This window comes from Stomoxys calcitrans, chromosome 2, assembly GCF_963082655.1.
Source record: "Stomoxys calcitrans chromosome 2, idStoCalc2.1, whole genome shotgun sequence".
In the NCBI taxonomy this organism is placed as follows: Eukaryota; Metazoa; Arthropoda; class Insecta; order Diptera; family Muscidae; genus Stomoxys; species Stomoxys calcitrans.
The window spans coordinates 11,868,603-11,896,382 of record NC_081553.1 but is presented as its reverse complement, the minus strand read 5'-3'; the positions used below and the strand labels follow the sequence as shown (position 1 = coordinate 11,896,382).

At 39.0% G+C, this 27,780-nt stretch overlaps 1 protein-coding gene and 1 long non-coding RNA gene across 2 annotated transcripts in view; one reads left to right on the top strand and one right to left on the bottom strand.

Moving 5' to 3' along the window:
• Window positions 1-27,780, bottom strand: part of LOC106080611 (M-phase inducer phosphatase) — a 549,197-nt gene that overhangs the window by 422,962 nt on the left and 98,455 nt on the right. The window contains exon 3 of the mRNA XM_059362758.1: window positions 918-969. Coding sequence (XP_059218741.1) covers window positions 918-969 — 52 coding nt within the window. The remainder of the gene's footprint in view (window positions 1-917; window positions 970-27,780) is intronic.
• LOC106080602 (uncharacterized) lies at window positions 9,483-10,063 on the top strand. Its single transcript, XR_001220238.2, has 2 exons — window positions 9,483-9,772; window positions 9,857-10,063. It is a non-coding gene; the product is annotated as an uncharacterized LOC106080602 (long non-coding RNA).

Here is a 27,780-nt window from a genome sequence, read left to right as displayed (position 1 = left end):
CCAAGTCCATATGATGGACAAAGTGCCCTGGGGCCAACACCCACTTTTGGTGGCATAATAAAACCGTTTTGTAACAGCAATCAAAATACTTGGCATGGGAAACCAAAAAAAATTCAATTGAACAAAAGAAGAACTCATAAAACAGAAAAAAACACTGGGCGCATAAAAACTCAACTCATTTGACACTTGTGCAAAATAAGGACAGGCAGGATAATGATGAACAATGGAATTCCTATAACGGTAGAAAAGGCTACCGACTACAACTACAAGCAGGAACAAAGGAACGAATATACAAAACTCATTAAATTTGGAACAATACAGAATTCTTAAGATATTGTTAAGCAACAACAGCAAGAACAAATAGATGGACGAATAGAACAGGTCCCAGAACAGATTTTCAATTTATGAGCCATTACTTATTGATTTTTTCAAGTACATTTGCCAAAGACAATGGGCAAAATAGGAATGCCGAATTTTGAAAAAAAAAACAGGTTAAGCAGACAAGTGCAATTTTTCTTGAAATTTGTTCCTTAGAAAGGCAAAAATCTTAAAACACACGTGAGCAACAGGTACAAAGACCCTTTTAAAAATCAAGCACATCATCATGTGCCGTTAAGATTGCCTAGGCCTGATATTTTCAACATTTTCTTTTTGCTGACTGCTGGATGCCAACAAAAAAGGACAATGCTGACAAGTGTTTGCACTTTTCCCTTTGTTCTCATGCCATTTCTTCAAAATTGAAACTGTCGATTTAAAATCTTCGAAAGATAAAAAACTCATCATTATTCTGGCACTCCACAATGATTTGTAGGAAGTTTTTCCTCTTTCCATCAACATTTCCAATTGGCGCCTGTGTTTTTATGTGGTACGACTTTTGGTATTATCTTTTGGCACTGTGGTTAAACTGTGGTACTTACTCTTCTTCGTCGCCCAATTTATCATAGTCCTTTGTTGCAAGCATCCTGGCATCTAAAAAAGAGAAGGAGAAAAATTAGTTAACTACTCTCAAGGAAATATAATTAAAAAATTTCGTAGGAAATAAGGATAAAAGTGGCAAATCCCATGATAAGCGCACATCAATAAAGGCTCGACATGATTTAATGTCTCGATGTTGTCAGCAGTTTGTTATAGGAAATAGGGATAAGTGTCCTTGGCATATAAATATCAACTCTGATGAGGTGTAAATGTGGAGACCTTTAACGGTTCACCACAATGTCCCGTAATCAACTTCCGTTTTTCAATTGAATTTCAGTGAAAGTGAAAAAGGGAAAAGTCTGTGATGTTCTGCCACCTACTTGGCACAATAAATCACCGAAAAAAAATCTGTAATGTACTTAGTAGTGGAAAGAATTAATATTTACAAATAATTTCCTATAAAGAACCTTACAAGCATTGAACTAAACATCCCGAGAGATATCGATCTATGCCATGTATAATGGGCTCAATGATTGCTTCAGTAGTAGACTTCAGACTCCAGAATTGTGTAGACATACACATACGAGTATGAAATAGAGGGGATTCAAGGAAGCTAATCTGTTCAATGCCATACTTTAGAGATGCCAAGCACCATCAGCAAAAAATCATTCAAATTGGATAATAATTTCGCCCTTTAGAGGCTTCAGCAGTCATATACCATTTCGCATATACCATAGTCATATACATCTCGAATCCTTTAATGGCTTTATGTGGAAAATTTCCTATTGAATGGATCAATAAGCACTTAACTTGCCTAAATTTTGAAATTGATAACAGAAGTCATCGTGCAAAATCTCAGCTAAATCAAACAAGAACAAGTAAGTCCGGCCGGGTCGAATCATATAAGCCCATCATCATGGATCACATTTGTGAATTTCTTTGCCCGCTATCTCCTCATAGGCAAAGAAACGACAATGTGTAGACGGACGGACTTGGCTAGATCGACTTAAAATGCTATGGCGATCAAAAATATACAGGGTGCTCCTGGGCAAACCGATGACATTTTCAAGCAAATATGGCATTTATTGCATTCTCCAATTAAAAAAAAAAAAAAAAAAAAAAAAAACACAAGTAAGAGCGTGCTAACTTTGGCCGAGCGGAATCTTACATACCCTCCACCATGGATCGCATTTGTCGAGTTCTATGCGAGGTATCTCTTTTTAGGCAAACAAAGAATATCGAATAAGAACTGTTATGGTATTGGAGCTATATCAAGTCATAGTCCGATGCGGACCATAAATGAATGCTGAACATTGTAGAAGTCACTGTGTAAAATATCAGTTCATTCGGATAAGAATTGCGCTTTGTAGGGGCTCAAGAAGCAAAATCGGGAGATCGGTTTATATGGGATCTGTATCAAGCTATTGATCGATTCAGACCATATTAGACACGTATGTTGAAAATCATGACAGAAGCCGTTGTTCAAAATTTCTGCTAAATCGGATAAGAATTGCGCCCTCTAGAGGTTCAAGAAGTCAAGACCCCAGATCGGTTTATATGGCAGCTATATCAGCTTATGTACCAATTTGCCCCATACTTAGCACAGTTATTGGAAGTCATAACAAAAAACCTCATGCAAAATTTCAGCCAAATCCGATGCGAATTGTGCGCTCTACAGGCTCAAGAAGTCAAGACCCAAGATAGGTTTATATGACAGCTATACCAGATTATAAACTGATTTGAATCATACTTAGCACATATGTTGAAAGCGATACCGAAACACTACGTTCTAAATTTCAGTCAAATCGGATGAGAATTACGCCCTCTAGAGGCTCAAGAAGTCAAGAGCCAAGATCGGTTTGGACCCAAATTTTAATACCATATTCGTTTTCTGGACAAGTTTGCGTTAACGGAGAATATAGGCGACGTATGAACGACGAGCTGTATGACGACGACAGCATAGTTACACGCATCAAAATACAACGGCTGCGTTGGCTAGGTCATGTTGTCAGAATGGATGAAGAAGCTCCAGCAAAGAAGTCTTTTGAAGGCAAACACAATGGTACACACAAACCGGGAAGACCAAAAGCCCGAAATTATATAGCAGACGTACACAATCTATGAACATTTTAAGAAAATCGGTTCAACCAAGTATCATATTGTCATAATGGGTCTAAAGCCGTTTTTGAGTGGTGGCGTGACCCCTATATTTTGATCTGATTTTGTATGCCAGATTCGAAATCTACTCTCGAATACCTTTCATTTGAGCCCCATATTGAAATGAACGTCCAATATGTCTGTTTGGGGGAGTTTTGGAGTTAAGGCGGGCCGATGGGTACTTATACTCAAATTTTAATACCATATTCGTATTCTACTCTCCAATACCTTTCATTTGATACCTATATTGTCCCGATCGGTCCAGTTTTGATTTTGGGTTTTGTGTTTTTGGCATAAGGGGAAGGGTCCGTCCCCCTTCTGATACCGATAAATTATATAACCTATGTTTCCTTCCAGACCAATCTACACAATATGCGACAATTTTGAGTAAATCGGTTCTGCCGTTTTTCTGTCTATGCGGAACAAACAAACCGCGTCCTATATATCCGAGATTGGCTAATGTGCCCAATTTGGGCGTTTTTGTGGGGGTGGGCTGACCCCCTATACTTCGACATGAATTGTGTGCCAGATTCGTTATTTACTCCCGCATACTTTTCATTTGATACAAATATTATCCTTATCGATGCACTTTTGATTTTGGGTTGTTTTTTTAGGGGTAGCGGTGGAGGGTCCGCCCCCTTCCGTTATCAATAAATTATAAAGTCTATTCCTACTTCCTGACCAAATTCGTAATCTACTCCCTAATACCTTTCATTTGAGTCCCATATTATCATGATCGTCAAATAAACCTATTTTAAGTAGTTTTGGGGCTGGGGCGGCTCCGCAGGTTCTTGGACCCAACTTTTATTATGAAATTCGTACTCTACTCTTGAATACCTCTCATTTGAATCCTATATCGTCCCGATCGGCCCACTTTTATTTTTGGGTAGCACTTTTGGGGTAAGGGGGAAGGTCCGCCACCACCCACCCCCCCCCCCCCCCTTCTCGATAACAAAAAATTATATACATATTAAATATAGCCTATGTTGCCTTCCAGACCAACCAACACAATCTGTGAAAATTTTGAGGTAATCGGTTTAGCCGTTTTTGAGTCTATACGGAACAAACAAACAAAGAAACACAAATTGAATTTTATTTATCAAATAAAATCAATAAAAATTAGATAATTAATGAATCTTAAGAAAACAACTTCTATTGACGGTGTTTTCGATTTTCCGTGCTAAGCTCGATCCCGAGCGAAGAGGATAATCGAGGTTCAACTGTATATGTTCATGTTTTCAAACTACTACCGCCATCTATATGTTAGTTCGGATACTTTTGAGACCGCCTTGGCATGCAAATAGTTTACTAATGTTATTGACTTCCTCATCAGGATTCCTTTCCAGTCGTTTTAGTAGATAAAACGAAACAAAAACAAAAAGCGTGCTAAGTTCGACCGGCCCGAATCTTATATACCCTCCACCATTTATCGCATTTGGTGAATTCTGTGCGTAGTATCACTTTTTAGACAAACATAGAAAATTGAATAAGAACTGTTATGCTATTGGAGCTATATCAAGTTATAGTCCGATTCGGACCATAAATTAATGCTGAACATTGTAGAAGTCATTGTATAATATTTCAGTTCATTCGGATAAGAATTGCGACTTGTAGGGGCTCAAGAAGCAAAATCAGGAGATAGGTTTATATGGGAGCTGTATCAAGCTATTGATCGATTCAGACCATATTAGACACGTATCGAATGAGAATTGCGCCCTCTAGAGGTTCAAGAAGTCAAGATCCCAGATGGGTTTATATGACAGCTAAATCAGGTTCTATACCGATTTACGCCATACTTAGGGTAGTTGTTGGAAGTGATACCAAAACACCACGTGCAAAATTTCAATAAGATGGGACGAGTTTTGCGCCCTCTAGAGGCTCAAGAAGTTAAGACACAAGATCGGTTTATATGGCAGCTATATCAAAACATGGACCGATGTAAATCATACTTAGCGTAGTTGTTGGAAGTGCTACCAAAACACCACGTGCAAAATTTCAATAAAATCAGATAAGAATTGCGCGTTCTTGAGGCTCCAGAAGTCAATACCCAATATCGGTTTATATGGCAGCTATATCAAAACGTGGACCGTTTTGGCCCATTTATAATCCCAACCGACCTACGCTAATAAAAAGTATTTGTGCAAAATTTCAAGCGGCTAGCTTTACTCCTTCGAAAGTTTGCGTGCTTTCGACAGGCAGACAGACGGACGGACACGGACGGACAGAGGACGGAAATGTCTAGATCGACTTAAAATGACATGACGGTCAAGAATGTGTATACTTTATGGGGTCTTAGACGCATATTTCGAGGTGTTACAAACAAATTACAAATACAAATTAGTATATCCCCATCCTATGGTGGAGGGTATAATAAACATTCCGAAAAAAATTTCCAAAATTACAAAGCAATAAAATACACGTAAATCAATCTGCTAGTAACCATCTTAAGATTGATTTAATTACTTCATCATCACTTGGGTTGCCATTCATCAATTGACGCGGTTGTTTAGTGGACAACACCTTAAGGTTGTCATCACAAAATATCAATAAAAAACGATCATTACATCTCTCTTTTTTTGGGGGGCCTATCTTAGGTCCTCTGCATTTTGTCCATAATTATGATTTACATCAATTATCGTTTAAAGCATGTACGCGTAAACGATCGACGGGCGTGAACGTGTCTTTCCATGAAGAAATGAAGGAGTCCGTCCACTACCAGCCAGCCTGTAAGAAGTCTGTTACACTAGCGTTCGTATACTTTGCTCATAAATCTGTGGGTTGGCTATTCGTCGTACCAAGACGACGACGACGACGCATTGGTTGTACGTGATATTTTGCATATTTCTATAAATTGAATGCCGAACAAAGGCAAAAGAGCAATCAAAAACCTAAAAAATACTTTCAACAGCAAAAAGGAGCAAAGTTGGCCACGGCATTGCGCTGCGGCGCATTGTAAATTGTGGCGGTTCGCTGGCATGACGATGTAATTGTTTGTGCATGTTTTATAGCTGCGCCTGCGCCTGCGCACCGTATTGAATACTTCCTTTCTGAAGGTACAACAATGTGCCCACACTTTCTTTTCACAAAAAGGCCAACCATGGAATTGTTCTTCTGAAGCACCACATTGTATTTTGCGTATTATTAAAAATAAATAACAAAAACAACAAAATACTACGCACACATCGAGTGAGGAGCAAATGATATGTTGAGCTCAAGAACCTGAAGAAACCAAACCATAAAGGAAATAAGCTTCAATAACTTTTCTTTTAAACTCAACTTTACCCATGGCTCATCTTTGTTTGGTTCTTTTTTATAATTTTTTGCTCTGCACTTCAATTTATGCTGTTTTTGAAGGAGCGGCATTTAGGGGTTCGAATACGTGATATAGCTTTGGAACAGTGGTTAAAAAATAATCATTTCTTTAAAAAAAATGTGTCATACAAATGCCTGGGCCTCAAGCTTTGATCCATCCCTGTAACATGATCTTCCAGATGGCTATAGATCATGTTACACGGATGGATCAAAGCTTGAGGCCCAAGCATATGTATTACAAATTTTTTAAAGAAATGATTATTTTTTAACCACTGTTCCAAAGCTATATCATGTATTCGAACCCCATGATCATTCATTCGAACCCCATGGACATAGTGAGCCTGGGGCTCTACATTGAGAACCCAGGGAATGAGATCAGTTTTAGACTGCCCGACCATAATACGGTCCCACAGATGGAGATCTGGACGATCAGGGAATGCGTGAAGTGATGTGGTGTTAACGCGAGCACGTCAACATTTTTACGGACAGTACACAGGCCATTAGGGTAATAACAATCAGCACGGTAAGATCACGAACAGTGTTGGAATGTTAGAAGGAGATTAACGCCTTCTCTGAGGATGGTACGATCCGTATCGTTTGGGTGCCGAGCCATAGCGGAGTAACTGAGAACGAGATAGCAGAGGGTTTGGCAATGAAGTACAGAGAACTGCCGTCAATAAACTTGGTTAACCCGTAGCTTTTCGCGTCGACGCAGTCCGAGTTAAGGTCCTGGGCGGCGAATGGGCCTGTGGAACAGCGAAACGGTCGATAGGTCGGCGAAAATCCTATCGGGAGGTCCGGATTGTGAGAAGACAAGGCTATCACTGAAAGAAAGTAAGAGGGAGGTCAGTATAGCTCTCGGGAGGTCCGGATTGTGAGAAGACGAGGCTACCACTGAAAGAAAGTAAGAGGGAGGTCAGTATAGCTTTCGGTATCATAACGGGACACATATGATTACAAGCTCACTTATGTAAAATCGGTGCGGCAAGTGATAACATGTGTAGGGCATGCGAAAAGATGAGACATTGGAGCATTTACCATGTCAATGACCGGCTTTCACGTCCAAAAGATATCGGCATTTGGGTGGGGACACAATACCAGACATGAAATAACTTAGGGGAGTGGCATGGAAAACAATTAGGGATTTTCTTAATTCACACGGAATTCTTAACTTAGATTATCCTCTTCGAGGTTACTTTTAATACCCTCCACCAAAGGATGGGGGTATACTAATTTCGTCATTCTGTTTGTAACTCCTCGAAATATTCGTCTCAGAACCCATAAAATAAATATATCCTCATGACATTTTATGTCGATCTAGGCATTTCCGTCCGTCCTTATGTCTGTCGAAAGCACGCTAACTTTCGAAGGAGTTAAGCTAGCCACTTGAAATTTTTCACAAATTCATATAAACCGATATGAACCGATCTTGGATTTTGACTTCTTGAGCCTCTAGAGGGTGCAATTCTTGTCCGATTTAAATAAAATTATGCACGTGGTGTTTTGGTATTACTTTCAACGTGGTTCAAATCGGTCCATGTTTTGATATAGCTGCCATATAAAAAGATCTTGGCTCTTGACTTTTTGAGCCTCTAGAGGGCGCAATTCTCGTCCGATTTGACTGAAATTTCGCACGTAGTGTTCCGTTATGATATCCAACAACTGTGCCAAGTATGGTTCAAATCGGTCCCAAACCTGATATAGCTGCCATATAAACCGATCTTGGGTCTTGACTTCTTGAGTCTAGAGGGCGCAATTCTTATCCGATTGGAATGAAATTTTGCACGACGTGTTTCGATAACTGTTTTATGTTAGGTTCAAATCGGTGCATAACCTGATATAGCTGCCATATAAACCGATCTTGGGTCTTGACTTCTTGAGCCTCTGGAGGACGCAATTCTTATCCGATTTGACTGAAATTTCGCACAACGTGTTCCGTTATGATATCCAACAACTGTACCAAGTATGGTTAAAATCGGTTCATAAACTGATATAGCTGTCATATAAAACGATCTTGGGTCTTGACTTCTTGAGCTTTTAGAGGCGCAATTCTCATTTTGCACGTGGTGTTTTGGTATCATTTCCAACATTTGTGCGAAGTATGGTCCAAATCGTTTCATAACCTGATATAGGTGCCATATAAACCGATCTTGGATCTTACTTTATCGAGCCGCTATAGGGCGCAATTCTCATCCGATTTGACTAAAAAAAATCGCATGAGGTGTTTTAATATGACTTCCAACCACTGTGATGAGTATGACGCAAATCGGTACATAACCTGCTATAGCTGTCATATAAACCAATCTGGGATCTTGACTTCTTGAGCCTCTAGAGGGCGCAATTCTCATCTGATTTGGAAGAAATTTTGTCTGAATCGCTCAATAAAATAATACAGCTCCCATATAAACCTATCTCCCGATTTTGCTTCTTGAGCCCCTACAAGGCGCAATTCTTATCCGAACGAACTGAAATATTACACAATGATTTCTACAATGTTCAGCATTCATTTATGGTCCGAATCGGACTATAACTTGATATAGCTCCAATAGCATAACAGTTTTTATTCATTATTCTTTGTTTGCCTAAAACGAGATACCGCGCATAGAACTCGACAAATGCGATCCATGGTGGAGGGTATATAATATTCGACTCGGCTGAACTTAGCACGCTCTTACTTGTTTCTTCTAACATCCCCTTCATAATTAAGCAGCAGTAATTTTCGGCACACAACAGACTTTTCAGTAGTAAGCCTGCTACTCTGAACTCGACAAATGCGATCCATGGTGGAGGGTATATAAGATTCGGCCCGGCCGAACTTAGCATGCTCTTACTTGTTTCTTCTAACATCCCCTTCATAATTAAACAGCAGTCATTTTCAGCAAACAACAGACTTTTCAGCAGTAAGTCTGCTACTCTCAAATTGCAGTACTACTGCTGCAATGGCATAACTACTGTTACAATAGCAGCAAAATTAGCTACTAATATACAGCAGACAGTGTTTGCTATTTTCAGCAAACTATTTTCTATGAGTGTAGCACTACCTGGCATTAGATAACGTTTCATAAAAATTGCACGCTAATTCGTCAACCCCTATTAGAATTTTAGCATTTCAATTGGGCAAATAGGGATTTTTGCCTACAAGTATTGGTATTGCATGGTGATATAGAGATATTGACTGCATCGTTTGTTCACTTTGGGGAGGTATGGTATATATAGCGATTCGGGCTGAGTGTTGTTACATTATTGTAAGAAATAACCGTCACTAAGTAACATGAAGTATACAGGTGAAAAAAGCTGCCTGGCATTAATATTTTTTGCCATTATTGCCTTAACTCAGTGCATTACCAATGCTCAATTAGCTGGTATTTGTGGCCCCCAAGGTCCTTTGGTAAGTATAGAATTTCTTTGTATAAGGAAGTTAAAAGGTACTATTTTTTCATGTTCTTCCACTAACAACGAAAATCAAAAACAGTGCTCTCAAGACTCGGATTGTGAATCAGGAGAATGCCATTTTGGATCATTTCCAGGAAGCAAATAATAGCTCAGGCGAAAAGTTTACACCAGCTGGAAGGAAAAAATATTGGATTTAATTAAAAAAAAAAACTATTTTTTTATGATACTTAAAATATTTTTACCATGGAATAGAAAAAATTAAAAAATCTACAACTAATTCGGCTAATTTTGTGTGTTTTAATGAAATGCTAATTTTATGTCATTAGTTGCCAAAACTGGCCATCAGGGCAAAACAAACAGGATGGTAAGGTGACTAACAGTCTTGGAGTGTAAGAATGAGATTACATCTTCACTGAGGATGCCACGATCCCTAGCTGGGAATGAGCAAGCAGACGAAAACTGCCGTCAATAAACTTGGTTAATCCGAAACTTTTTGGGTCGACTCAGTCCGAGTTAAGGGCTTGGGCGACGAATGCGCCTGTAACCTTGTGGAACAGCGAAACGGTCGGTAGGACCGCCGACGATCTTATGGGGGGTATCCAGATCAAAAACATTTTGTTTATATAAAAACAAAGCGCGAAAAAGACTGATGACATTTTAAATGCAGTTTTTATAGCAACTCATCCTTATTTGCCTACCATCTTTTCATATACCATTTTCTTTTGAAGATTCGGTCTTGGAAAAAAACAAATAAAAGCGTACTAAGTTCGGCCGGGCCGAATCTTACATACCCTCCACCATGGATCGCATTTGTTGAGTTCTCTTTTTAGGCAAACAAAGGATAAAAGAAAATAATTGCTATGCTATTGGAGCTATATCAAGTCATGGTCCGAGTCGGAATTGAATGTTAGTGACCATTGAAGAAGTCATTGTGTCAAATTTCAGCTAAATCGAAAAGGAATTTGCGCCCTTTAGGGGCTCAAGAAATAAAATAGGAATATTGGTTTATAGGTGAGGTGTATCAAGCTATAACCGATTCATATTTGAAACGCATGTTGAAGGTCATGGGAGAAGCCATTGTACAAAATTTCAGCCAAATCGGAAAATAATTGCGCCCTCTAGAGGCTGAAGAAGTGAAGATCCCAGATCGGTTTATATGGTAGCTATATCAGGTAATGGATCAATTTGAACCATATGTGGCACAATTGTTAGAAGTCATAACAAAACACGTCGTGCGAAATTTCCGTCATATCAGATAAGAATTACGCCCTCTAGTGGTTCAAGAAGTCAAGATTAAAGATCGGTTTCTATAGCAGCTATATCAGGTTATGGACCGAAATCAACCATACTCAGAACAGTTGTTGGAAGTCATAATAAAACACCTCATACAAAATTTCAGCCAAATCGGAAAAAAATTGCGAAAAAAAATCGAAGGAGTAAAGCTAGCCGCTTGAAATTTTGCACAAATACTTTTTATTAGTGTAGATCGGTTGGGACTGTAAATGGGCCAAATCGGTCCATGTTTTCATATAGCTGCCATATAAACCGATCTTGGGTCTTGACTTCTTGAGCCTTTAGAGGGCGCAATTCTCGTCCGATTTGACTAAAATTTTGCACGTAGTGTTTTGGTATCACTTCCAACAACTGTGTTAAGTATGATTCAAATCGGTTCATAACCTGATATATCTGCCATGTCAACCGATCTGGGGTCTTGACTTCTGGAGCCTCTGGAGCGCGCAATTCTCATCCCATTTGGCTGTGATTTTGCATGATGTGTTTTGATATGACTGTGATGAGTATGGCGTAAATCGGTACATAACCTGATATAGCTGCCATATAAACCGATCCGGGATCTTAACTTATTGAGCCTCTAGAGAGCGCAATTCTGAAATTTTGCATGAGGTGTTAGTTTTTATGATTTTCACCAACTGTGCTGAGTACGGTTGTAATCGGTCCATAACCTGATATAGCTGTCATATAAACCGATCTGGGGTCTTAACTTCTTCGGTCTCTAGAGGACGCAATTCCTATCTGATTTGGCTGAAATTTTGAATGTGTTTCGTTGTGACTTTCAAAAACTTTGCCAGATATGGTTCAAATCCGTCCATAACCTGATACAGCTGACATATAAACCGATCTTGAATATTGACTTCTTGGGCCACTAGAGGACGCAATTCTTGGCTGAAATCGGCTTTGGCTGAAATTTTGCAAGAGGTGTTTTGTTATGATTTCCAACAATTGTATTAAATTCGGTTGAAATCGATGCATAACCTGATGTAGCTGTCATATAAACCGATCTGGGGTCTTGACTTCTTCGGATGGATGGAATTCCTAGTGTTTCAATATCACTTCCAACAATTGTGCTAAGTATGATTCAAATCGGTTCATAACCTGATATAGCTGCCATATAAAACGATCTTGGGTCTTGACTTATTGAGCCGCTAGAGCGCGCAATTCTCATGCCATTTGGCTGTAATTTTCAATGAGGTGTTTTGATATGACTTCCAACCACTGTGATGAGTATGGCGCAAATCGGTACATAACCTAATATAGCTGCCATATAAATCGATCTTGGATCTTAACTTCTTGAGCCTCTAGAGAGCGCAATTCTCATCCGATTTGGCACAAATTTTGTACAACGGCTTCAACATACGTCTGCAATATGGTCTGAATCGATCTATAGCTTGATACAGCTCCCACATAAACCGATCTCCCGATTTTGAAAAAAAAAGTATATTTGATTAAAGTTCATTCTAAGTTTTATTAAAAATGCATTTACTTTCTTTTAAAAAATACCCTCCACCATTCGGCCCGGCCGAACTTAGAACGCTTTTACTTGTTCCTACTGTTTCGTTGCTTCGCATTCAGCAGATTATCGATGGCCTGAATAGTTAAGTCGGCTGCCTATCCATAGCCTCTTACTTCGGCACCTACACGTTAAGGACCGTGCCATCCCCACGGAGGGTGTTAATCTTATTCTAGCACTCCAAGGTCGTTCGTAACCTTATCGTCTTGGTTGATACAGCATTGATGACCAATTTACTCTTAAAGAATATATTCCTTCAGACTTCCTCGAGTTAATACAGTACCACCTGCAGGACGGTGTTATGGTCAGGAAACTGAAAATTGAATTCTGTCTCTAGGTCCTCAATATAGACACCTAGACCCCTTCTGACCGCTAGCTTTGATCCATTCGTGGCCACAGATTCGCATTCAACCTCAAGTGTTCGTCTAAGTTATCCCATCAGAATCCTGTTCCGATTTTTAAAGGTTTTCCATCACCGTCTCGAATATCCCCCAATGGTATGACCTGCTCCTATCTTCTATCCACTCTACCAACGCCATGAGTCTCATAGCAGCAGTGGCTGCATCATATTTATTCTGTTAGTCTAAGCGATTGTGTCCAGGGCCCTATTCGGTGTGATCTCATCTACTACCTACCTTTAATAATTAAGTTCCCCAAATTTTTTTGTTTTAACAAACCAAGTTTGCGACCACGCTCTCTTCCAACAGTTGGCAAAGGAAGCAACCATTTTTGTGGTTTATAATCAGTGTCATCGACAGCAGCAGCAGGCACTAGAATTCACAAAATTGTATTGATTTCGTGCCGTTGATGGTGGTCTGGTTCTCACATTAAAGGATTAAATTAAGGCCATAAGAAAAATGTTCCCCTCACTTTTTAGCTCATCCCAAAGAATATTGGGCTTAAAACTTGCTGGAGTCTATAGCCCTTTTTGAGTTAATTAAAAAATAAAATAAAAGACAACAAAAAATATGAAAAAGTTTCATATTTCCTAGCAAATCCAGGCAAAAGGATGTGGTTATAAAGATTAAAATATTTACTTGTGGAACAATCCTTGAGAGACAGCCACCAGTGCATACTGAAGTTGGTGGCACCAACATCAGCTTTGACCATCTGACACACATTTGTAAAGTTATGTGGCCCCTTCATGGCCATTCATATACAGTTTTAAAAAATTTAAATTCAAGTTGGTGGCGTGCCAACAACAGGACAAAATGCAAGGTGTATTGGCCATGTCCTGTTTTTTTGTTGTTAGATTATTTCTATAATTTTATGGAAATTTTTGTGTTTTGAGTGAAAAAATTTAAAATTTTCATAATTTGACTCGTGCTATAAACGCAGACAACACATTTATAGCCACCGCCAACGGAACAGTTGTTGGCTTTTCTTATCCGCCACTTTTCAAATGGAAGAGGGAGGCTAGTAGGCAATGCCACAAAGTGATGGAATGCCTAGTTTGTAGAATGCTGCTGACGTGGCCCGGTGAAATGCTTGAGTGAACTTTGAATTTTTGAGGGTTGCAATGGGCCATTTTCGTTTTTTCCTCCCTATGACTTTTGGTGGCATTTCTTCCAAGGTGCTTAGATGGGCGACTGACTAAACTATTACTTGGCTAGAAAGACCGTCTGTTGTTGCATGAACAAAACGCGCCCTCAACAAGTCAGGTGCAAAGGCGGACAACAAACACCATAATTAACAGCTTGTTTTAGGAGAAAAAAACTAAAAAAAAAAATCGATGGACAGAATAGAAGAAAAACTAAAATATTTTCGCGGTTTATTGTTAGAAAAAAAAAACAAAACAAAAAACAACAGTGACAACCTCAAAGGATAATAGAGTCCTTTGACCTTTCTCTATGTTCTCTATTAACTAAAATTCCGCCTCTGAGCTGAAAGGACAACTACCATTGGAATAGCGCCAAATATAGAGCAATTAGTCGTCAAAGGACAAAAGATCCTTTTTTTCAGCACCATAACAAAAACCCACAGACAATAGGATGGATGTTTTGGAAAAATTTGCATGATCTCTTATTATTAATATGGCAGAAACATCAGCATTAGATATCCTTATGTTTATGTAAGCGCTCAGTAGGTGATCCTGCTTGCCGGAAGTGTTTTGCATATTCCCTGTATTCACCCAATTATCCTTTGCTCAATCAAAGCAAATGATTCCTTCCAAAACTAGGTGCTGTGGTATTTTATATTTCCGATTCCTTTTAAGGAAACTACCTCCATGTGTTGTCCTTTGATGTAAACAAGCACGTGTCCTGACACAATAGATTTTTTCCTTCCCCTTTTTGAAACTACCTGCACATATACAGACACAAGAAATTGTTCTTTTAACGTTGGAAATTATTATAGTCAGGCTTGTAGTATTCTTATGCAAATTTTCCATTTACACTTTTCATCATTGTATCGACAAATGGGAAAAGCAAAAAAATTGTCCCTCATTGATTGATAACAATACGCAGTAGTCATGGTGATGGTAAAAATTGCTCATTAAACGAATTACTTGAAATACAGCGATGGAAGGCAAAAGGCAGCACGTGAGATTCGAGAGATTATTTTTATACTTCACCCGAATATAATAAGGAGTAGACAGGGTTAGCTAGGTTAATAAACGAGTAGGGTATAAGGTATGAGCGTATAACAAAAGGAATCCTTTAGATCGAATGTGTGGGTGGGTGATCCGGTTGGACTGGGCTCAAGGTGTGCGCCAGCGGGGAAGCAAGGAGCTCTAAAAGTACTCCGACAACAGCAGCTATTGAAGCATCTAAGGAAGAATCTTCCACACCGCAAGTGTCCAGTGTCCTGAGAAAGAGTGGTTCCACAGCTTTCTTACCTGCCTCTGGTTGCATACGGAAGCTCATCATGACAAGATCTAACGAATCTTGTGAGCATGAACTCCTGGTGGAATCAGAAGACGAGGCTAACTATGGTCCGATTTCTACAAATAAATTTCCATCATTGTAAGGCCGCTTCGGCGGCACTAAAAGTTCTTCTGATGGCAGGGGGATTCGACGTAGTTCTTATACTGGAACCGTGGGGTGTGGAGGAATGGTTCGAGGACTAAGAATTCCGGGATTTAAACTACTTAAGGGTACGGGGAATGGAGGGCACAGAGCCTGTATTTATGCAAAGAGTAATCTAAATGTTTTTCTCCTTCCGTCGCTAAGCACTGAAGATTTAGTAATAGCCAGGCTTGAAATAAAAAGAAGTCTCAATACTGGCTGGCTTCCCTATATAAGGCACACGATTCAGAGATGCCGCCTTCAAACCTTAAGTCGTTGGTTGAAGCCGCTTCTGTAGGGAAAAAGAGTCTCATTGCAAGAATTGATGCTAATGCACATCACCAGATATGGGGAAGTTGGGATGTCAACGAAAGGGGTGAGCTGCTTATCGAATATATTATAAGTTGCAATCTGTCGAGGGGATAAACCGACCTTTGTTACCAGGAACAGGCAGGAGGTACTAAATATTATCTTTCCATCGGAAGATATAAGTGAAAGAATATGCGACTGGGATGTGTTGGATGACCACAGCTTCTCTGATCTTCGCTATACTAGTTTAAGCCTTGGAGAAAACAATGCAGAAATGGTCCCTCGGCTAAACAGAAGAAAGGCGGATTAGGATAAATTTCGGCACAAATTCTTCACGTCTATCCCTTCTAGACCAAAAAGGAAGTGGAAACTACAGAGGATATAGACATAGTGGTCAGGCGGATCACGAAGGCCCTGAATGACTCGCTTGTGTCAGCATGCCCTAGTGCCAAACCAACGGGCAAACAGCGACCGCCATGGTGGACCCCAGAGCTGGTTGGTCTAAGGAAGGACTGCAGAAAACTCTTCAAAAGAGCAAAAGCCATCAAAGCACCACACGATTAGGACTTCTAAAAGGCTGAGCTAAGAAAATATAAGGGAGAGCTTAGAAAGACTCAGAACAAATTCAGGGTAGAATTCTGCAGCTTCGTGGAGGATACATCTGAGGCCTATAGACTAAGTACGATTCTTTCCTCGAGACCTATTACGGTGGGGTATATTCAGAAGTCAGAGAATGATGGACAAAGTTTAGAGAGGAAACACTAGAACTACTCGTTGATACACATTTCCCAGGAAATTCTCCAACGAATAATGTGGCGCCAGAAGAGGTTGACACTGGCATTCGTCGTAGCCTATTAGAGAAATTGTGTCTCAGCCGAAAATCCTTTGGGCGATAAGAGTCGCAACTTCTTATCCTTTAAGTCGCCCGGCCTTGATGATGTATTACCGGTTGAATTACAAGCTGTGTCTGATAGATTAGTTCCCTGGCTAAGGGATAGACTGGTTTCCTGGTCTGTATCAGACTGTCATATATACCTGTGGGATGGAGGGACACGTAGGTCATTTTCATTCCGAAAGCAGGAAAACCCTACCACACGAGGGCGAAAGATTATCGTCCTATTAATCTGTCATCCTTAATGCTGGAGACTCTTGAGAGGTTGTTAGAAACATATCTTAGGCCAAAGATCCCTGGAGATCGCCTGTCGCGGCAGTAGCATGCAGAAGATACAAGTTGTCTACATTGGAACCTGTCTCCTTGGGAGGAGAGAATGTTCCATATACAGAATGAGTAAAATACCTGGCTGTTTTGCTGGACAGAAAATTGAGCTTCAAAACCAAAATTTTGTAAAGGGCAAGAAAGGCAAATCTTGCGCTATACATCTGGAAGAGAGCCATTGGGAAAAATTGGGGGTTTGGACCACGTGTCATGCATTGGGAATATACTGCAGTTGTCAGAACTATAATGCTATATGGTTTGGTGGACGGCGCTTCAAAAGTTCACCTTCTACCCAATACTTAACCGGATCCAAAGAATGGCTTGTATGTGCATCACAGCCGCACTGAGGACGACACCAACTGATGCACTGAATTTTATGCTACATTTGCCGTGAGGTTGAGGTAGCTTTCTCATTGGTCATGTGGCGGCTACGGACACAATGTTATCCTTGATACAATGTCCGATTTTCCAGGCAGTGTCGATTACACCCTACCTGAGCTGCTTTTTGATAAAAATTGCTGTACCATTATTCCTGATAGAACCGATTGGGACTACGATATCCTTGGTAACAGAAGTAACATAGACTTCTTTACGGATGGTTTCAAACTAAACGACCAGATGGGCTTTGGGGTGTACTCTAAAGATCTGGAACTGGTAATATCGAAAAGGTTACCCGACCACTGCAGTGTGTATCAAGCGGAGATCTTTGCTAATATATAATGTCATTACTACGATTGGCATAAATATCTTCTCAGACAGCAATTAAATCACTGGAGAATATATTTCTTAACACAAAAATCGCCCTCGACTGTCGCAGATCTCTATACGAGATGGCTGAACAGTTCAAAATTCACCTGTTCTGGGTGCCGGGCCACAGAGGGGAGTTGCACAGCGGACGAGCTTGCGAGATTAGGAACTACCCTACAGGGATACTGGAATCTGTGTGCCTCTAACAATATGTAAGCTAAGTTTTCTGGACCACGACCGAAGGACAACGAATGATAGATCGTCACAAAGATCGGATTGGGAGCATTCAAAAAGTATATGGCCTAATATAGACTTAAAGAGATCTACTGCTTTGCTGTTATTGGCTAGAACACAGATCTCAGTCCTTGTGTCCATCATGACAGGTCACTGTCTTACCGGAAAACATGTTGAGAGACTGAAGGTTGCCAGCAACGACTTTTGGAGAAGCTGTGAGGACATCAAAGAAGAAGAGACTATGGAACACCTTCTGTGTGTGTGTCCCGCACTAGCAGTAAGAAGGAGTTCCACTTTAGGTTCTCATTTCTTTGAGAACCTGTCTGATTTAGCGGATGTGAACATTCACAAGGCCACCGTAGTGCAGAGGTCAGCATGACGCAGAACGCCTGGCGGGACCATCAGAAAAAATTTTCAGCGGTGGCTTTCCCCTCCTAATGCTGGCAACATTTGTGAGGTACTATGCCATGTAAAACTTCTTTTCAAAGAGGTGTCGCACTGCGGCACGCAGTTCGGACTCGGCTAAAAAAAGGAGGGCCCTTATCATTGAGCTTGAACTTGCATTGGGACTGCACTCATTGTTATGTGAGAAGTTTGCCCCTGTTCCTTAGTGGAACGTTCATGGGCAAAATTTGCATTTATATTCGCAAGTTATTGGGCTTTTTGGGGTGATCTGGATAGTTCAACGATAGGAACTAGAATGGATCTTCCTTCTTCTGTTCCTGTGGTATCACAATGGACGTAAACGTCTTAGTAAGTCTGATGGCAGATGGCCACTAAAACCTAACCTAACCTAGATCGAATTCATACTTGGTAGACTACGGAACTTCAATCCTAATATATAACCACTGTTTGGACGACTGGTAGTTTAGATGCAGTGTTTGTACCAAAATCCAGCTGCCTCGAATAACTTAACAAGTCTAAAAAGAGTCGTATCGGACAGGTTTCATAAGATGTGGCCTCAGATGTATAGACGTTGTGGGATTGTGAACTGATTATATCTACATATGGTGTTGGAAGTCACACACAAACATGCTACACAAGTCATATTTGAGTTCAAACATGTAAAAATTGTAGCGTCTACGAAGTCAAGATGTCAAACACGGGGAGCGGTTAATATGGTGTGGGTGTTGGAGGGTAAAAGTTCTTCACATATCAAATTTTGGACAAATCGGAGGAAATTTAAGGATTCTAAGCGCTAAATACTGTTGTTGTAGCAGTGTGATGTACACTGGGGCGACAGCCCTTGCCGATGAAGGACTTCATCGGGTCAATCCGGTACGTGGAACCGGTTGCCATGGGATTTGCTAAATACTGTGCTAGGTGCCTGTGAAACTAATTTTCCATTTCTCACTATACTTAGTTTTTGATCCTTTTTAGAGCTCCGGTAAAATTCAATTTCGGCACTATTATTAGTACCTCTGAGGGTATTCCATTATTATTCGGGTCCCTTGGTACAATTAAATTTGCCATATAAATGTGTTCACTTCTTGTTTTTATATAAAAATTAGCAGAAATAAAAAAAATCAATTTGTGGCTTGAATAACACTCCAAGACTCTACAACGATGTGTTGCTATCACACATTCTTTCACATGCAGTCCCCACCATAACTTAGCTAATCTTTAAGCTAAAACAACATCTTAAGGCTATTAAGATCCGACAATATGTTGAGTGAAATGCATGTTAATTATTTAATATTGGTAATGATAACAAACCCCCACGCTACAAATAACTGTAACACCTTTAAGCCTTTTTTGTCACAGGCATTTTGGCGCAGATGTCGTCGTTTGGTTCTCCTTTCAATTTGTGTTGTTCCCTTGTTTTGGTTCACAAACTTCCAATTTGCCTTATAAAAACACCCACAAAAAATTATCAAGACAACAGAGGGCCATATGGCGTCTTTTGGCTAACTGCGTTTTGTTGTGGCGGTGGTAGTGAGTCATTCAAAGAGTTCAACTCCATGATTCTTAGGGGACAAATACCATTTGACTTTTGGGTGAAGAAAACTATGGTTGGTCATGGTGCCAGCAACAAACACATATCAAATGCCAACGGAGGTAAACGAGAGGAACAGAGGGAGCACGAGCTTCAGTGACATGGTCTAATGGCGAACGACGACAGAGCCCTAAACATAGGGGACAGTTACCACCAAGCAGCAAATGGAACAAGGAAGCAAACGTGCACTTAGTACGACGAACTACAGAGCTGAGTTTTAGGTGAATTTGCCACCACCACTATGCATTTTCAATGCTTCTTCAAGGAATGGCATTTAAAGTCCAAAGTAAGGCACTCTACTACAATGCAGAGCATTATTAACATATGAAATGTTTACAAAATTGAAAGCAATAGCAGCAAAGGTCACCAAGTCACTTCAACCATGGCAAGGAGTTGAGTTCATTTCCACTATTTCCTACCCTACGCGGACTTTTCTTATACACCTGTGTCAGGCAACTCATTAATAGGCCGCGTATGTTGTGGCCATATCAAAACGAAAAAACGGAAAACCGTAAAGGAAAAGCAAAAGAGAATGAAGGAAATTTAGGGAAAACACTTGTTTCTTTGTGCGCATGCGCGCGTGCTATTTGCCATAGCTCGACCACGAACCGAGAAAATCAGCCAAGCGCTACACCATCACCACAAACAACAACGAAGCCACGAACAGCGAGACTTTCTTCTTCCTGGCAATGATAAAAGGCAGCGAGCAAATTATCATTAATTTCTATTGCTCCAACAAAATTTTGTCGGTGGATGTGCAGTGAACCTAGACTGATGTTGTTGGTGTTTGTGATCACTAAAATGTCTTAAAAATATTGCGGGGTTTCCAACTTCCGTAAAGACAAAATCATCCCCCAAAAATACAATGATGTAGGAAATGACGTGAAAAATTAAAATAAAATAAAACAAAAAAAATTAAATAAAATAAAAGAAAATAAATAAAATAAAATAAAATAAAATAAAATAAAATAAAATAAAATAAAATAAAATAAAATAAAATAAAATAAAATAAAATAAAATAAAATAAAATAAAATAAAAAAATAAAATAAAAAAAATAAAATAAAATAAAATAAAAAAAATAAAATAAAAAATAAAATAAAAAATAAAATAATTTGAAAAAATTAAATTTAAAAAATAAATTTAAAAAAATTAAATTTAACAAATAAATTAAAAAAATTAATTTAAAAAATTAGGGAAAAAATTTATTTAATTAATTTGTGTTTGTTTGTCGGTTTGTGTGTGTGTTTCTTATAGACTCAAAAACGGCTGAACCGATTTTCTTGAAATTTTAACCAATGGTGCATAGTGACCCCTTGGTGAAAATAGGGTACTAAATTTTTTGAAACGCCAGATCTCGAAGATGTGTGGTTTGATTCAAGCGAAATATTGTGTTCTCTCTTTTAGTAGCCTAAAACTAAGCTAAAAACAAAAATTTGGTATTCAATTTTGGATGGGGTATCTAGGGGTGCCGTCCCACCCCCAAAACTTACCAAATATATATATACAGATCAAACACTACAATATACTCAAATGATAGACTCAAATGAAAGGTATTTGCGAGTAGAATACGAACCTGATATCCAAATATGGGACCAAGTTTCTCCAAACAGGACTTATTTACTGAACATGGCAATGTGGGGTTCAAATTAAAGGTGTTTCAATGTAGAATACAAATCTAATACCTAAACATGGGGCCAATTGTTTGGAGGTGTTTCCTGCCCCTGCCCTAATGAAAGGTCTTTGGTCTAGGGCTCTGATGAATGGTCTTCGGGGGCCACCCCACTCGCAAAACACCACCCAAATAGGACGTATTTAGTGACCATCGCAATATGAGGCTCAATATGGGCATCGCAATTTGGGAGTAGAATACGAATCCGATATCCAAATGTGAGACCACGTATTTGGTGTCTTTTCTCCATTACACCTCCCAAGGAGTACAAAATTTACCGACCATGGCAATATGCGGCTCAAATGAGATCAGAAAACGAATTTGATAACCCCCAAATCGGACATACATATTTACCGATCATGGCAATATGGGAACTCAAATGAAATGTATTTGAGAGTATTCATACCCATTTCGGGACACGTTTCTGGGAGTCCACGCCACACCTTAAACCCACCAAACACCACCCTGGGGGCCTTCCCACTCCCAAAACCCCTATGAAAATATCGGGCTCAAATAAAGTCTTTTGAGAATGGAGTACATCTAACATCCAAACTTATATGACCCTAAACACTCCGAGCGAATTCATAGACCAGTAAAGATAACATGGGATGCAGATAAAGGCATTTATATTGCTATGCTGTTCGTCCAGCGATATACATATAAAGGGTGATTTTTTTGAGGTTAGGATTTTCATGCATTAGTATTTGACAGATCACGTGGGATTTCAGACATGGTGTCAAAGAGAAAGATGCTCAGTATGCTTTGACATTTCATCATGAATAGACTTACTAACGAGCAACGCTTGCAAATCATTGAATTTTATTACAAAAATCAGTGTTCGGTTCGAAATGTGTTCATTCACCGTAACGTTGCGTCCAACAGCATCTTTGAAAAAATACGGTCCAATGATTCCACCAGCGTACAAACCACACCAAACAGTGCATTTTTCGGGATGCATGGGCAGTTCTTGAACGGCTTCTGGTTGCTCTTCACTCCAAATGCGGCAATTTTGCTTATTTACGTAGCCATTCAACCAGAAATGAGCCTCATCGCTGAACGGTGAATGAACACATTTCGAACCGAACACTGATTTTGGTAATAAAATTCAATGATTTGCAAGCGTTGCTCGTTAGTAAGTCTATTCATGATGAAATGTCAAAGCATACTGAGCATCTTTCTCTTTGACACCATGTCTGAAATCCCACGTGATCTGTCAAATACTAATGCATGAAAATCCTAACCTCAAAAAAATCACCCTTTACTATTGTCGTAGCATGGTATTTCACTAAAAGTTCTTTAATTGGCGAAAATAAATATCCAAAGGATAATTTTGTTCCATATAAAGTAGAAGAAGGAGCAGCGGTGCGGGCCCTGTCCCACTAGTTAAAAATAGAGACAAATGACATGTGACATGCCATGGAAGCTAAGTAGTCGTATAGAAAATACATGCGGTGGAAAAGAACTGCTAGTGTGAAAGGTGTCAGACTTGTGTTAGTGTCGTCCTTACATCGTAGACACGTTCTCGCTGTATATTCGGTATAAGAACGACCTACCAATGTATGGACCTTGAAGCCTTCACACCTAATATGGTCGATGAGATATTCTAACCAAATGACGAAATGATCTTTGGCTTTCCCTTTCCATAGCAAGTATTTCCGATCATTGAAGTGCATTGAAATGAAGAAAAAAGTGGCACATAAATAGTAAATTAAAAACTAAAAAAATGTATATATTAACAACAAACAAAAACATACGAAAAATATAAATAATATTAAAAAAAAAAATCAAAGAAATTCAAAATTAAAACAAAAACTAAAACTAAAATCAAAACAAAAACTAAAACTAAAACTAATACTAAAACTAAAACCAAAACCAAAACCAAAACTAAAACTAAACTTAAACTAAACTTAAACTTAAACTTAAACTAAACCTAAACTAAACTTAAACTAAAACTAAAACAAAAACTAAAATTAAAACTAAAACCAAAAATGAAACTAAAACTAAAACTAAAACTAAAACTAAAACTAAAACTAAAACTAAAACTAAAACTAAAACTAAAACTAAAACTAAAACTAAAACTAAAACTAAAACTAAAACTAAAACTAAAACTAAAACTAAAACTAAAACTAAAACTAAAACTAAAACTAAAACTAAAACTAAAACTAAAACTAAAACTAAAACTAAAAGTTAAAACTAAAACTAAATCTAAAACTAAAACTAAAAATAAAACTAAAACTAAAACTAAAACTAAAACTAAAACTAAAACTAAAACTAAAACTAAAACTAAAACTAAAACTAAAACTAAAACTAAAACTAAAACTAAAACTAAAACTAAAACTAAAACTAAAACTAAAACTAAAACTAAAACTAAAACTAAAACTAAAACTAAAACTAAAGTAGAGTAGAGTAGAGTAGAGTAGAGTAGAGTAGAGTAGAGGAGAGTAGAGTAGAGTAGAGTAGAGTAGAGTAGAGTAGAGTAGAGTAGAGTAGAGTAGAGTAGAGTAGAGTAGAGTAGAGTAGAGTAGAGTAGAGTAGAGTAGAGTAGAGTAGAGTAGAGTAGAGTAGAGTAGAGTAGAGTAGAGTAGAGTAGAGTAGAGTAGAGTAGAGTAGAGTTCATTTACCTTCATTGTGCTGTTAATACCACTAGCATTAGTATGTGGACTCAAATTGTATAAATCAAAAAAAGTTTCAAATTGTGATAATAGTTCGAAGATAAACACAATCTGCAATTCGTTCTCCCTATATGACTTCTTGAGCACATTAAACATTTTTTAAAAGTCTATGCCCAAACAAGTCTTGATAGGTATTAAAAGTTCTAAACAAAATTATATTCCAATTAGAAATAACTAAGGAAAACCTCAATAAATAAGAAAATTTTCTTTGGCAAACTCCAGGACGACACATATGTTCGATAAAACCCATCACCTTAGAACATACTCATACGCATGCTCATACTAATCGTTCCACAAGGATAACAGGGAGGGAAATTAGGGAACAGCGGGACAAGACATCGCTGATAGCGCGTGCGTTATGTAATAGACATAACAACAACAACAAAATAAAGAAGAAACAACATATGCACCACCAAAACAATTCAACACCATCATTAGCGTCAGGACTTCCACCACACAACTTCAAAAGCAACAACAAACATAGCGCATAAGGATAAGGAGCTAAGGTGCAACAACCTCCAACGCAGCAAGGCAGTGAACTATTAAAAAACTTTAAGGAAGTAGAAAAGGTAAAAAAACAACACACACACAAGAGGAAGAAACGGCTCGTGCCAACGGTGTCATAATTATGCAGGATAACTGTAGGAAAAGTGCTATGCTGTCTTACGTTGTGAGTGAGCGACCATGTGTGTCCTTACATTGACGCAGTAGAATGATCATAACAACGTTGGTGAAGGTGGTGATCTTGTCCCACTAATCTACAATTGAGTAAAGTCGGCTCAAGGTGTTGTTCCTTCTTGCGATAATGATAATTTACTTCGTTGTGGCAATGACATTCCGAAGATCGTTACAATTTTCCGAATTTTCATTGATGAGTCCTAAGTTTTCCTCACTGTCTGCCCTTTTTTTGATTAGGCAGAATTGTAGCACCATTAAATTGAACAAATGTTGCTCACTGGCATTGGTATGTGGTGCTTGCTTTTGGTGGTGGAGCTATGCTGACGCTTCTTCATTGAGTATACCAAATTGGGGAGGGTGTTATTGTAGTCTAATGTAAAACTAATGGCATTAAAGTTGTCACAACTAATTTGGATGGGAGATGAACAGTTGTTTTCGTAGCATGCGCCACTTTTGATATGAGCATATGCGTTTTTTTATGATCCTTGAATTTGTAAATATTGTAACGTATTTTTTGATAGTTTTAATGGAAGAAGGGATTGTAAAAAATTGTTCGAGGTGTAAGTTTATTGTAAAGGAAGATTATATGAACTTAATAAAAAAAAACAATTCGTTAAACAATATCTCATTCAAAAAATTTAAAGACTAAATAAAAATTAACTGAAAACTAGTAAAAGCCTATTCAGTTTACAACATTAACCACGCTCGACAACCCTGTCTATTAGCTGTACTTTTCCCAATGCATGTATTTTTGTGTAACGACAGACATTCTTTCTGTGACAAATTACACTTCTTTCGTACTACACATGAGTTTGTTCATCTGTTGGAAGTTGTATTGATGGCTTCGAATGCTAAGACAATGGCAATGGCTCCCGCTGTTGCTCCGTGTGTCCAGGTTCGCATCCTGGCCGGACTCTGCCGACATTTCTCAAGGAGGATTGCCGTCAATAAACTTGGATAACTCGAAGCCTTACGGGTCGACACAGTCCGAGTTTAAGGGAGTGGGCGAGGAAAGCGCATGCAACATTGTGGAACAGCGAAACGGTCGGTAGGACGACGAAAATCATATGGGGGATCCAGATCGTGAGAAGACGAGGCTATTACTGAAAGGAAGTAAGAAGGAGGTCAGTGTAGCTAAAAGTATAATAACGGTACACAGGACTACAAGCCCACTTATGTAAAATCGTTGCGGCAAGTGATAGCATGTGTAGGGCATGTGGGAAAGATGATGTGACGTTGGATCATTTCCTTTGTCATTGCCCGGCTTTCGCGTCTAACAGATACCGGCACTTAGGTGGAGACACAATACCAGACATGAACCAACTTAGGGGAGTGGTAAGTAGCACGGAATTCCTAACTTAAAATTTTCTTTTTAGTTTTTAGAGTGCACAACAAGCCAATTACTGGCTTAGGTGTATGTCCATAGTGGCTTGGGGCGGATTAATATCTGCACCCTCTTTTCAAGCTAACCTAACCTCAGGCTCAAGATGTCAATTCGGGAGATCGGTTTATATGGGAGCTATATCAGGTTATAGACCGATTTGAACCGTACTTGACTTAGTTGTTATTAGTCATAACAGAACCCTACGTGCTGTAAAATCGGACAAAATTTGCGGCTTGTAAGTGTTCAAGAAGTCAAATCGGGAGATCGGTTTCTATGGGAGCTATATCAGGTTATAGACCGATTTGGACCAGGCTTGGCACAGTTTTTGAAAGTCATAACAAAGCACTACATTCTCAATTTCATCTAAATCGGACAAAAATTGCGGCTTCTAGGGGCTCAAGAAGTCAAATCGGGAGACCGGTTTATATGGCAGCTATATCAGGTTATAGACCGATTTGAACCGGACTTATCACAGTTGTTGGAAGTCAAAACAGAACACTACATGCAAACTTTCGGCCAAATCGGACAAAAATTGCGGCTTGTAAGGGCTCAAGAAGTCAAATCGGGTGATAGGTTTATATGGGAGCTATATTAGGTTATAGACCTATTTGAACCGTACTAAGCACAGTTGTTGAAAGTCATAACAGAACATTATGTGCAAAATTTCAGCCAAATGGAACAAAAATTGCGGCTTCCAGGGGCTCAAGAAGTCAAATCGGGATTTTGGTTTATATGGCAGCTATATTTACACCTGAACCGATATGGCCTATTTGCAATCCCCAATGACATACATCAATATTAAGTATCTGTGCAAAATTTCAAGCGGCTAGCTTCACGCGTTCAACCGCTATTGTGATTTCGACAGACGGATATGGCTAGATCGACTCAGTACGTCGAGACTATCAAAAATATATTTACGTTACGTCTTAGACGAACATTGCGAGGTGTTACAAATGGAAAGCCTAGATTAGCATACCCCCATCCTATGGTGGTGGATATAAAAATAAAATGGAATTTTTATTTTTTTTTTATCATACTTCTAATGTATTTCTCAAGCATAGTTCTGCTCACAAAACAAATACCCTTAGGTTATGGCGTTTAAGGCTTGTCCTGATTCATTGGCTTGATCCATTCCCATGTACGCTTGAAGGTTTTGAAGGATAGGCGACCCCTCTATATATTAGGTCCCCATGTATAAAAAGATTCGTACTCTACTCAATTGAGTCAAATTTCGTCATTATTGATCGACATGTCCTCTCGGGGGGTTTTGCGGTGGGGCGTTCCCC